The sequence below is a fragment of the Perognathus longimembris genome, chromosome 1 (assembly GCF_023159225.1).
Source record: "Perognathus longimembris pacificus isolate PPM17 chromosome 1, ASM2315922v1, whole genome shotgun sequence".
NCBI lineage: Eukaryota > Metazoa > Chordata > Mammalia > Rodentia > Heteromyidae > Perognathus > Perognathus longimembris.
In genome coordinates, this window is record NC_063161.1 from 67,171,334 (window position 1) to 67,185,076 (window position 13,743).

General features: G+C 46.9%; 1 protein-coding gene across 1 annotated transcript in view; it reads left to right on the top strand.

The window, feature by feature from the left end:
• Window positions 1-346: 346 nt before the first annotated feature.
• The window catches only part of Bicd1 (BICD cargo adaptor 1), an 85,241-nt gene continuing 71,844 nt past the window's right edge, over window positions 347-13,743 (top strand). Inside the window, exons 1-3 of the mRNA XM_048367073.1 lie at window positions 347-372; window positions 479-501; window positions 663-890. Coding sequence (XP_048223030.1) covers window positions 678-890 — 213 coding nt within the window. The 5' untranslated portion in view covers window positions 347-372; window positions 479-501; window positions 663-677. The remainder of the gene's footprint in view (window positions 373-478; window positions 502-662; window positions 891-13,743) is intronic.

Below are 13,743 nucleotides of genomic sequence, written 5' to 3' on the forward strand. Positions count from 1 at the left end.
CGGGGCGCGGGCCTCTCCAGGGCGCCGTGCGCGGGGTGGGGAGCGCGGGCGGGGCTCCCTCGGTCCGCCCGTCCCCCGCCCCTGCGCGGAGCGGAGCGGAGGGCGGGCGCCGGCCGGCGCTGCATCATTTTCACGGCGAGGCTGCGGCATCGCCCGCGGGGAGCAGGTGGGGAACGGAGCGGCGGGCGGCCCCGGGCTCCGGGCCTCAGGGAAGACTGCAGCGGCGCGGGCCCGAGCCGCGGCGGCCTCTGAATAAGCAGAATCGTGAGCCGGCCCCCGCCCGCCGGCCGCCTCGCACTATGCCGGGCAGGTGCTGAGCGCAGGCCCGGCGGCGCCCGAGCCCGGCCCCGGCCCCGGCCCGCGCATCCATCCGTGTGCCCGGCCACTCCTGTCCCCACCCCTCGGATCGCCGCGCCTGCCCCTTCCGGGCCCGGCACCCCCTTCCCCGGCTCGGACCCCCTTCTCCCCGGATCCGCACCCCCGCCACCGCGGCGTCCGCACCTCTCCCCGGGCTCGGCACCCCCTCCCTCCGGCCCTCCTTCTCCCGCGGCCCGTCATCCCCCCCCCACCCCGCCCCGGCGTTCGCGCCTCTCCTCCGGCCCGGCACCCCTTCCTCCCCCAGGCCCTTGTGCCCCCCCGCCCGGCCCGGCCCGGCCCGGTCCCCCTCGCCCTGGACTATGGCCGCGGAGGAAGCCCTGCCGACGGCCGACCACTACCGGACGGAGATCGAGCGGCTGAGCCGTGAGCTGGCGGAGACCACCCATGAGAAGATCCAGGCGGCCGAGTATGGGCTGGTGGTGCTGGAGGAGAAGCTGACGCTCAAGCAGCAATATGACGAGCTGGAGGCCGAGCACGACGCGCTCCGGCAGGAGCTGGAGCAGCTGAAGGAGGTGAGCGGGCGGGCTGCCGGGGGTGTGGTGGGGGGGAATGGGGGTACCGGGGATGGGGGTCCCGAGGGTGGGGGTCCCCGGGGGATGAGGGCCCCGGGGAATGGGGGTCCCGGAGGATGGGGGGAGCCCACCAGCCCCCACCTAGCCGGGGAGAGAGGCTGCGGGGCATGGGGTCCGAAGGACTACATCTGAGAGCCCTTTGTTGATCTGAGATAAATGAAGGGGCCATTGTGATCCCCTCCTTACACGCGCACACACACACACACATACACACACACGAAAAATAATACCCTAAGCAATGAGTGACGTCCAGGGCAGAAGGTGGAAGGCTGGGGGTTAGGGGGGAGGTCTGACGTCCTCCAGCCCCCAGCTCCAGTTTATGTTGCAATAAACCCATCAAACTTTTCCAAACTTCCCCAGACTCGTGCCCGTCATCCCAGCTACTCCGGAGGCTGAGATCTGAGGATCCGGGTACAAAGCCAGCCCGGCAGGAAAGTCGGATCTTTCCGTAAACCAGCAAAAAAGCTGGAAGTGGCGGCGTGGCACAAGTGGTAGAGTGCCAGCCTTAACAGGAAAAAGCTAAGGGACAGCACTCAGGCCCTGAGTTCAAGCCCCAGTACTAACACACACACACACACACACACACACACACACACACACACACACACACACTGCTGTGATTTCAAAGATGGTCATAGTGTACCCAGATTTGCAATTGTGGACACAGAATTTCAGGCTGGTTGAGATCTGACATAGAATGGTCCTTGCTGAATTGTAGCTGGTTTTGGAGGGGACCAGGGACTGTGTCTGGAGAGCCCTCACATCCAGTTTCATAGAGAGGTGATCTCACTTCTGCTTTGCCTTCCAGTCATTCTTGGCCTGAGGCTGGGGACTCATTCACTTGGCTGACGGGGATGTTGCTGTCTTGATGGTGTCTTTGAGCCAGACTGGGCCAGGCCAAAGTCCTGGCAAATTGAACTCCTCTCTAGATTCTCTGAAAGAACCCGATCTGGGGAGCTTAGCATTTGAAATGAGGCTCTTCAGGTTGAAGTGACTTCTTAAACATCACACAGCACCCATGTCTGTGTCTTTTGGTATTTGGTGGTTGTTGTTTTTAAAGATTGGCAGTCAACTATTTAGACATAATTTTTAAAATGGGCTAGAGCAATAGAAAATAAGGTACTTGGATTTTCCATCAAGCATTTATATTATCAATGGCTGCTTTATCTGCTTATAGAAGCACAATAACAAGTAACCAAGAATAAATTTGACTTTACATATGCACTGCTTTTCTGGATGACAAGTGTTTCAATCAGTTAATAACTAATTAAGGCATTTATTGATTTTTACGTGCATATTGGCATTTAAAATGTTAGTCATGTAATATTAAAAGTCTTTTTGAGTTTGTTTTAGAGGGAAGGAAAGGTCTTGTTTTGCTGCAGACATGACTTTTGAGAGTCTAATAAATCTGCCTTCTGATGTAATACAGATAGGGTAAATATTTGTATTTTCAAATGTCCCATTTTTATTCAGACTATTAAATAAAAAAAAATCAGGGCTGGGAATATGGCCTAGTGGCAAGAGTGCTTGCCTTCTACATATGAAGCCCTCGGTTCGATTCCCCAGCACCACATATATGGAAAACGGCCAGAAGGGGCGCTGTGGCTCAAGTGGTAGAGTGCTAGCCTTGAGCGGGAAGAAGCCAGGGACAGTGCTCAGGCCCTGAGTCCAAGGCCCAGGACTGGCAAAAAAAAAAAAAAAAAAAAATCAATGTACTAAAATAAATCAAAAGGAAAAATGTTATTATTATTTTTTTTTGGCATACCAGGCTGCAAGTTCTGGGTCCTGATTTTTCTTGCTAGGCTGATTTTCCCATCAGCCAGACTTGTGTATATTTCGTAATGACATTAAGTTTCAGACTGGCATATGTGTGTGTGTGTGTGTGTGTGTGTATGTTACGGTGTTCAAGGGAGGGGATTCCACGTCCCTCCAAGAGCATACATATACATATATATACACACATATATGTGTGTGCTGTGTGTGTGTGTGTGTGTGTGTGTATTTATGGTGCTAGTCCTGGGGCTTGAATTCAGGGCCTGGGCACTGTCCCTGAGCTTTTGTTGCTCAGTTAGTACTCTACCCCTTGAGCCACAGCTTTTTTTTTTTTTTTTTTTTTTTTTTTTTTTTGGCCAGTCCTGGGGCTTGAGACTCTCAGGGCCTGAGCACTGTCCTGGCTTTTTTTTTTTTTTTTTTTTTTTTTTTGCTCAAGGCGATAGCACTACTTCAGGCTTTTTCTTTTTATGTAGTATTGAGGAATTCAATCCAGGGCTTCATGCGTGGTAGGCAAGTACTCTACCATTAGCCCACATCTCCAGCCCCACTATTGGCCTTTTGTTTTATTTTGTTTATTGGAAGTAAGAGTCTCATGAACTTATGGACTTTTCTGCCTGGGTTGGCTTTAATTTCTAGCTTTTTTGCTGCTTACTTGGAGATAAAAGTCTCTCAGATTCATCTGCCTGGTTGATCCTCAGACCTCAGCCTCCTGAGGATTACAGGTGTGAGCTACAGGTGCCTTGCTATTCCTGTTTGAAAAGTACCTCCACCATGGGGTCCTTACACAAGTGGAGCTTCCACCAGCCAATGCCTTTCTTGTGCTTAAAAAAAAATAATAATTGCATACATGTTGGAGGCGCGGCTCAGGCGGTAGAGTGCCAGCCAATGAGTTTGAGTATCTGATTGTGCCTATTGGAGTATTCCAATGAGGATGTCATACAGAAGCTATTTTGAGCCAGTCATGTATGTCTTTAGTTTTAGCTTCTTGGGAAGTGGACATTGGGATCATGATTTGACAGTCCATAAGTTCCCATTTCAACAGACAAAAGTTGAGTTTGGTGTTATGTGCCTGTCATCCTGGCTGCATCATAACACATAAATAGGGGGTTCATAGTCCATGCTGCCTAGGTAAAAAGTGAGACTGTCCAAAACCAAGCAGAATGGATTAGGGTTAATTGGTAGAGTATAGCCTATCAAGTGCAAGATCTTGAGTTCAAATCCCAGTACCAACTACAAAAGACAGATGTTTTGAAAAACCTATTTGGTAAGAGCATTGCTTTTACAAAGGAAAGTTTTGTTTATTATCAAGAGTTACAGTAGATGTTATTGCATAATAACTATAAAGCCAGTAAAAGCTGAGTGCTGGTGACTCACACCTGTGAATCTAGCTATTCAGGACTCCAAGATTTGAGTATGGCAGTTCAAGTCTAGTCCAGGCAGTCAAAAATCTTAAGAGGCTTTTTATCTCCAGTGAACCAGCAAGCCAGAAGTAGAGGTGTGGCTGAAATAGAGCATCAGCCTTGAATGTAAAAAGCCAAATAACAATGGGAGGACTTGAGTTCAAGTCCCAGTATTGGCACACATGCAAAAAAATAATAGTGTTGGGCTGGGAATGTGGCCTAGTGGCAAGAGTGCCTGCCTTGTATACATGAAGCCCTGGGTTCGATTCCCCAGCACCACATATATAAAAAACGACCAGAAGTGGCGCTGTAGCTCAAATGGCAGAGTGCTAGCCTTGAGCAAAAAGAGGCCAGGGACAGTGCTCAGGCCCTGAGTCCAAGCCCAGGACTGGCAAAAAAAAAAAAAAATAGTGTTGCCGTTCAATTATAACTGTAAAGTCAATAAAGAAATCTGGGGATCAATTGTAAGTTTTCAACAAAATGATTTATTGAAAAATAACTAGAGGGCTGGGGATATGGCCTAGTGGCAAGAGCGCTTGCCATGTACACGAGTACATGAAGCCCTGGGTTTGATTCCCCAGCACCACGTATACAGAAAACGTCCAGAAGGGGCGCTGTGGCTCAAGTGGCAGAGTGCTAGCCTTGAGCAAAAAGAAGCCAGGGACAGTGCTCAGGCCCTGAGTCCAAGGCCCAGGACTGGCAAAAAAAAAGAAATAAAAAAAGAAAAATAACTAGATAAATTTGTGGGAATGTCAGCAAAAAGCTATCGCACTAAGTCAAAGTGGGCCACTAGTAATTTTCTGGTGCTTTTTTTTTTGTGTGGTGCCAGTACTGGAACTTGAACTCAGAGCCTGGGTGCTGTCCCTTAGCTTTTTCACTCAAGGCTGACATGCTGCACACCTTCATTTATAGGTTTTGGTCATTAATTGGACTTTCCTACTTGGGCTGGCTTCAAATTGTGATCCTCAGATCTCAGCCTCCTGGGTAGCTAGGATGACTGGCATGAGTCCCTGGTGCCTGGTTCTGTGGCTCAGTCTCTGTAGATCACTCTTGTGCTTGGGATCAATATCTCAGAGAGAGTTGTTCTTTCTTTCCAAGGCTGGACTGGTGAAAAGACCAGGAAGGAGTGTATCCTTCAAATTATTCACGAAGGTTTTTCCGGTTCTTTCCTTAGCCCTGTTACTTTTTGGCCTGGCCTGGTATTGTCTAGGGATTTGCTTTTGCTTCATCACATGGATTGATGCTCTTACACACTTGAAAGAAAAATGAAAGGGATCTGAAGAAAAAAAATGACTTTCCCCCAACACACACAATTGTCTGGCTTGTTCATGGCTAGTGTTCTACCACCTGAATCATGTCTCCATTTCAGTGTTTTGCTGGTTAGAGTTGAAGTCCTGAGGGCCTTTCTGCCCATTTCTGATCCTCCAGTTCTCAGCCCCCTGAGTAGCTTGTATTATATGTATGAGTTACTGGTGCCTGGCAGAATTCTTGCCTCTTTATGGGGCACTATTTATTTGTTTATTTATTTATTTATTGCCAGTCCTGGGGTTTGAACTCAAGGCCTGGGCACTGTCCCTGAGCTTCTTTTGCTCAAGGCTAGCACTATACCACTTGAGCCACAGTGCCACTTCTGGTTTTTTCTGTTTATGTGATACTGAGGAATCAAACCCAGGGCTTTGTGCATACTATGCAAGCACTGTACTACTAAGCCACATTCCCAGCCCAATGCTGGTTGTTGGGATCTACTGGGCTTTTCTGCTGGGGCTGATTTTTGAACAAGATCTCCCTAATCACAGCTTCCTGAGTAGCTAGGATTACTGTCCAGAGCCGTTAGCACCTGGCTTTTTGCTGTTCTTGTTCCTTTGGTTTTATAAAGAACAGGTATGCGTTATCTTGTAACCTGGCATTTTGTTGAGCAGTACTTTCTTTTAAAATGCATGTGTTATGAGCTCGGCACTAGTGGCTCATGTTTGTAATCCTGGCTACTCAGGAGTCTGAGACCTGAGGGTGATGGTTTGAAGCAGGAAAGTGTTAAGAGAAACTCTTATTTCCAGCCAATCACAAAAAGCTGTGGCTTTAGTGATAGAGTGCTGGCTTTGTGAGCACAAGAGCTGAAGGATAGTGCCCAAGTCCTGAGTTCAAGCCCCAGGACCAGCACTGAAAGAAGGAAGGAAGGCAGGGATGTATTCAGTGTCACCACCTCCCCACAGTAGGTCCACAGCTGGCTCCAGGTGGGAGACGGATCCTTTTGGGGTGTATTAGTGCAGTTGTCTCCTTGTCTGGCTGGCCGGACCTGGAGATACATGGCTGTCTGTACCTGGCTCATGTTCACAGCAGCAGGAACTGGTCCTGCAGTGACCACATTGGGCCCATTCTAGAGCTTGGTGTGAAGCCAAGATGACTGTGACCTTTGGGCTTCCCTGTGTTTTCCTCTCCTCACCCTCTGACTGCTTGAGTTTTGAGACACACTGTTTCAAATTGCAGAAAGAATCTTATAAAGCCTGTTTGGTTGCATTGAGGGAAGTCTGTAGCCTCTAGAGTCTTTTTACAAATATGGAACACATACATGCACACACACATAAGCTAAATTATAGTGTGTGTGTGCGCGCGCACACGGGTGTGCACGCATGCTGGATCTGGGGCTTGAATTTAGGACCTCCTCACGCTTTTGCTTGGCACTTTCACCCAAGACTGGTGCTCTACCACTTGAGCCACAGCTCCCTCCCCTTCTGGCTTTTTTGCTGGATCATTGGAGATAAGAGTCTCACAGGGGCTGGGAATATGGCCTAATGGTAGAGTTCTTGCTTTAGCATGCTTGAAGCCCTGGGTTCAATTCCTCCGTACCACATAAACAGAAAAAGTTGGAAGTGGTGCTATGACTCAAGTGGTAGAGTGCTAGCCTTGACTACAGAGAGAGGCTCAGGGACAGTGCCAGGCCCTGAGTTCAAGCCCTATGACTGGCAAGGAAAAAGAAAAAGAATCACAGATTTTCCTGCCCAGGCTAGCTTCGAACTAGCATCCTCAGATCTCAGCCTCCAGAGTAGCTAGGATTACAGGTGTGAGCCACCAGCATCACATCCAATTGAGGACATATTGGTGCTCGCCTGTAGAAATTGGGAACATTAAAAAACAAAATGTTGGGGCTGGGGATATAGCCTAGTGGCAAGAGTGCCTGCCTCGGATACACGAGGCCCTAGGTTCGATTCCCCAGCACCACATATACAGAAAACGGCCAGAAGCGGCGCTGTGGCTCAAGTGGCAGAGTGCTAGCCTTGAGCAAGAAGAAGCCAGGGACAGTGCTCAGGCCCTGAGTCCAAGGCCCAGGACTGGCCAAAAAAAAAAAAAAAAAAAAAAAACAATAAAAAAAAAAAATGTTGCTGGGATTACAGGTGGGATCCATGAAACCTGATCTTGAGTGCTTTTTTTTTAATGCTATTATTTTGTTGGCTATTTTTGGTTTGCAAGTTTTTGCAAGTTTGTAAATAGAATATTTAAAAAGGATTTCTTTGATTTTTAACTTAAGGGTTATTTCTAATTCTTCTTTCCATTGTGCATACTTGCTGTTTTCAGACATTGTTTTAAGGAGGGAGAATAAACAACAACCATTACTCCAAAATGTGATTTAACTGCCTGGTTTCTCTATTTAGTTTTGAATGCAAATGTGTTTACCAAGAGGGAGGAAGGCGACAACAGTAGCCATTTCCTGAGTGGAATGTTTTGTTTCCAAGTGCTGTGTGGGTCTGGAGTAGGGCACTGAGAGGCTGGCTCTTTGTTTTGTGTATTGCCGACCTCTGGGGAATAAAATGCCATCATTAGAGCCTTAGCCATCACTTTTTGAAACTGGAAAAGGTTTGGATTATATCATGATGGGCCTTCCCGATTACTCTTTGATTTTTCTTTTGTGCAGTACTGGGGCTTGAACTCAGCCCCATGTTTTGTTTTTTGTTTTTTTTTCAGGAAGAAAGGAGTTTATTGGAGGGAAAGCAAACTGCCAGCAGGTACAAGATGGAGGCGTGGGGATACAGAGGGGAAGGAAGAAGGGAAAAAAAAAAAGAGCAAGAGAGAGTAAGAGAAAAAAGGAGAGAGCTCAGCCCCATGCTTTTGTGTAGCTTTTTCTGCTCAAGGTTGGTGTTCTATGAATTGAGCCACAGCACCCTTTCCAGATTTTTGGTGGTTAACTGGAGATGTGAGTCTCACAGACTTTTCCTGCCCAGGTTGGTTTTGAACCATAAGCCTTATGTCTCAGCCTCCTGAGTAGCTGGGATTTCAGGTGTTAGCCTGAAACTGACATGGGGCAGCTGTGAGTTGAGTCTTGTACATGATTTGGCCTAAAAATCTACTTTCTGTTCCTTCAGATCACAAGGTCGTTATCTTTTTGCTAAGGCCCAAAGCCTTTAAGCTGAAAAGTCTCAAGAAAATATACTTCGTAAGAAAGATCAGCTGGGTGCCAGTGGCCCACACATATAACCCTATCTACTCTGGAGGCTGAGATTTGAGGATCGTGATTCAAAGCTAGCCCAGGGCAGGAAAGTCCATGAGACTCCAGTACACTACCAAAAACCTGTGGCTTTTCTGAACTGTGGCTCAACTAGTAGAACACTAGCCTTGAGCACAAAAGCTTAGAGACAGCATCCAGGCCTTGAGTTCAAGCCCCAGGATCACCTTCCACCCCTCAAAAACAATCAGTCATTGGAGAAAAACAGAGAAAAGAAATAATAGCCCCAGAATCATTTATAAATAGGTTTTCAGCTAATGGCTCTTTGGATTACTTAAAAATAAAAAAATTGCTGGGTGTTGGTGGCTCACACATGTCATTGTAGCCAGAATGCTGAGACCTGAAGCATTGTGGTTTGAAGCCAGCCGGTGTAGGAAAGTCTATGAGAACTCCATCTCCAAAACAACTAGCATAAAGCAGGACTGGAGATGTGGTACAAGTGGTAGAGCATCAGCCAAACAAGTAACCTGAGCAGGAGGTTAAGTTTAAATGTGGTACAGGCAACATAAATAAGTACATTAAAAAAAAAAAAAGGGATTCAGAAAACTTCATTTGAGAAAGCAATGAAGAGTGAGCAGGGATTTTTTTTTCCAGGGAGAGAAGAGGGGATTGAGGAGGAAGCTATGGAGGGAAGTCTTCGGGGACTGCACTTGTGGGCATCTGTGTGGATGGGTAGGAATGGATGGACTGGCCTGGGAGAGATGTGGGAGTGGAGCCAAGAGAGGTTGTTTGGGGCCACATGGTAAAGGCCATTTCGTTCTAGGAAAGACCACACAGCTGTTGTGAACTTAGTCCCAAGAAGACTCTGCCATGAGCACTGGGCCTAGAGTACTGGAAAAGGACTTGAACCAAATGGGGTCTGTTTGCATGCCCCCAGCTGTGTGTGTGTGAGGAACCCTGTGAATTAAAAAGTGACTGCTTGAGCTAGGCATGGTGGCCCATGCCTGTAATCCTAGCTACTGAAGAGGCTGAGATCTGAGGATGGAGCCAGCTGGGGCAGGAAAATCCATGAGACTTTTATTTCCAGTGAATGTTATCTCCAATGAACAGTGAGAAAAAGCTGGAAGTAGAGCTATGGCTCAAGTGGTAGAATGCTAGCCTTGAGGAAAAAAAAAAATCATAGCTCCCAGGACCTGAGTTAAAGCCCAGGACTGGCACCAAAAATAAAAATAAAGCAACAGCTTGTCAGGAGGCTCTGGTAGCTCACACCTATAATCCTAGCTACTCAAGAGGCTGAGATCTGAGGATCCCAGTTTGGATCACCATCTGCTGAGTTCAGCCTCCTGAGTAGCTAGTATTACAGATATAAGCCACCATGCCCAGCTCCTTTGGCTATTTTTCATTGGTCCTATGCAGATACCATAGAGCTTTATTGTAGTGGTTCTGGGTAGCTGTTGGAATCATTCTTATTTGAGGTGTCTGCTGTCCTGGCTCTTGCTTTGGAAAACTTGCCAGTTACAGTGGTGTGAAGGGGGGTTGTGGTGGGGAAGGACTGTAGGTTTATTTCCATTTCTGCTCTGAGCATTAAGGATGGTAGGGGGAAAGTTCTGGTGATTGTGTTAGGGGTTGTTTCTGTTTTTATAAGCAAAGCAGTCTGGCTCCAGCAGAACTCAGTTGTCTAATTAGATGTTGCCAGAAACCTTCCTGGGGCCTGTGATCTAGTTCTTGAGAAGTCATTTTTGGAGAAAAATAGCATTTATGAACGTGTGTGTACGCACTCATGCGTGCACGTGCGCATGCACCCAGCTGCCAGTCCTGGGCTTGAACTCGGGGCCTGGGCACTGTCTCTGAGCTTCTTTTCCTCAAGGTTACTGCTTTATCCTAGAGTCACAACTCCACTTCCAGCTTTTTGGATGGTTAACTGGCAATAGGAGTCTCATTGACTTTCTGCCTGTGCTGGCTTTGAACTCTGATCCTTAGATCTCAGCCTCCTGAGTAGCTAGGATTACTGGCATGAACCACCACCAGAACCTGACAAGTCATTTTTCTTCCTATGAAGTGAAGCAAACTAGAGCCAGACTTTTCTTTTTTTTTTTTTTTTTTTTTTTTGGCCAGTCCTGGGGCTTGGACTCAGGGCCTGAGCACTGTCCCTGGCTTCTTCCCGCTCAAGGCTAGCACTCTGCCACTTGAGCCACAGCGCCACTTCTGGCCATTTTCTGTATATGTGGTGCTGGGGAATCGAACCCAGGGCCTCATGTATACGAGGCAAGCACTCTTGCCACTAGGCCATATCCCCAGCCCGAGCCAGACTTTTCTTGTAACATGCTGTGAGATTCCCAATACTGTCATGAAAATAGATGTTGGCATTTTCTTAAGCCTAAGAGTAAAGAAAATTATTTATAGGAAGCAATATGTGTGCTCTTGATTAGGGCCATGGAGAACGGGACATAAATATGTCCTGGAGCTGGAATTAAAGGGGACAACAAAAGAAATATGACCGGCAAGAGTAGCAGCGCTCTCTCCTCTCTGGTGGGTCTTGGAAGACTTTGTAAACATCACTAGATCATAGTCTGCAAGAGTCAGGCATGCAGGTTGACAGGCTGGTTAGAAAGCTGTCATGGGAAGGTTCTGGTGGCTCATGCCTGTAATCCAAGCTATTCAGAAGGCTGAGATCTGAGGATCTTGATTAGAAGCCATTCCTGGCAGGAAAGTCAATGAAACTCTTATCTCCAATTAACCAGCTAAAAGCAGCAAGTAGTAGAGCCTTGAGAAAAAATATCTTAAGAGACAGCACCTAGGCCCCAAGTTCAAGCCCCAGTACCACACATTCATAAAAAATACTGGTAGCAAGAACCTTGTGGGTATGTGTCCGTTTCCAGAGTTTTCTATGAGGTCTCTCTTGCAGGTGGGAGCATTGGTACGATTTGGGCCTGTGTCTAGGATGGCTGTCAGCACCCACAGTCCCGGCTCACGGGAATTAAGTCAGCCACTGGAGGCCAGGTACAGCGACCTCTCCCCGCAGGGCAAGGGTAGAGCTGCCTCACACCACGCTGCTGTGTGCACATAGATACTTTACCTTCCTGCATGAGTCTTAGTTAACAATGGGATTCTCTGAGCTTCTTCCAAGAAGCTCCTAGTTTTCTTGAAAATAAATGGCAGATACATTTTCTTCCTCTCTGTCTCTCTGTCTCTCTTTTGCTGATATTGGGGGTTGAACTCAGGGCATGTGTACTGTCCCTTAGCTTTTTCATCCAAGGTTAGCACTCTACCACTTGAGCCACACCTCCACTTCTGGCTTTTGACTGGTTAATTGGAGATAAACATCCCATGGACTTTTCTGACCGGGCTGACTTCAAACTACTATCCTCAGATCTCAGCCTCTCAAGTAGTTAGGATTACAGGCGTGAGCCACCAGTGTCTGGTTTCAAACACCATAAATTTTCAATGTTTGTACCACACCAAAAGAAAAATTATTATGCCAAATGTAATGGCTGTGTTAATCAACTAAATTGAAGTATTCCATAATGACAGACCAGAACTTCACATTGCACCCCACAATGAGAAATAAGATAAAGACAAAAGAATATATTTTTTGTGGGGTGCCAGATGCTTAGCCCTATAACCTAGCTACTCAGGAGGCCGAGATCTGAGGGTCATGGTTCAAAGCCATGTAAGGTAGAAAAGATCCTTGAGATTTCATCCCCAGTTAACCAGCAAAAATCCAGGGTGGAGCTGTTTCTTAAGTAGTAGAGTGCCAGCTGAGTAAGCTGGAGGCCAAGTTCTGGAAAGGAGAATGTTGTGCGTGAATCTAAACATCCTCTTACTCTTTTTTTTTTCTATAGCTTGTGTTTCTGTCTCCAGCCAAACCTGCGCATCGCAGCTGCCATGTTCTGTCACTCTTCCTTTTTTAATTTTGTGCTGGTTCTGGGGCTTGAACTCAGGTCCTAGGTGCAATCCTTGAGCTTTTTTGCTCAGAGTTCCTGCTCTAGCACTTGAGACACAGCTCCACCTCTGGCTTTTTGCTGCTTAATTAGAGATACAAATCTCATAGTCTTTCCTGCTTGAGGTGGCTTTAAACTATGATCCTCAGCTCTCAGCCTCCTCACTAACTAGGATTACCGGCATGAGCCATCAGCACCTAGGTTTTTGTTTTTTCTATTGATATAGTCAAACCATTCTTCATCTATCATTGCTCTTGCCTTGCCTCTACTTTTTTGATTATCCTCACTCCCTGTCTATCCTGCTTGAATACTTCAGTAAGAAAGAATAGGTTTTAAAAATAAAGCAAGGTGGGATAGTGAACTTATCAGTAACTATTCTTACAAAGTGATGATTTTATTTCTTTAAAAAAATCTGCTTTCATAAACTTGTGTGTGTGTGTGTGTGAGAGAGAGAGAGAGAGAGAGAGAGAGAGAGAGAAAGAGGGGGGGGGAGAGGAGAGAGGGCCAGTAGTGGGACTTGAACTCAGGGCTTCTCACTCAGCCTGTTGCTCCTAGCTGGCAAGATGCCCCAACGGTGTAGTTTTTTTTTAATTTAATTTATTTTATTTTTTGGCAGCACTGGGATTTGAACTCAGGGATTGGGCCTTGCTAAGCAGACATCCAGCCACACCTTCAGAGCTTTATGATTTTATATGTAAATAAATGTGTTATCATGTTGGAACCTGGTATAACTAAATTGTACCTACAGAAGCTTGAGGCAGTAAATAACTCATTCCTGGGTAAATATTAACATATCACAGTAGCATTTTTTTTGCTAGAGAAATGTAAGATTTCTGTTTGCCCACCTATGAAAATATAGTAATCATTGTCAACAGTATAAACCACAGCGTGTTAGTAGCTCACACCTGTAATCCGTGCTATTCAGGAGGCTTGTGATTGGAGCATCCAGGTTCAAAGTTAGCCTGGGGAGGTAGACAAAGCTGGGAGACTCTTATCTCCTGTTAGCCAACAGAATTGGAAGTGGTGTGGCTCATGTTGCAGAGAGCCACAGCCTTCAGTGGAAAAAGCTAAGGGAGAGTGCAAGGCCCTGAGTTCAAATCCCTCTCCTATCACACACACACACACACACACACACACACACACACACCCCTCTGTGAATTGTAAATGTCAAACACTATGGTTTAAACTAATAAAATGTACCATTTTAAGCCGGGTGCCAGTGGCTCACGCCTGTAATCACAGCT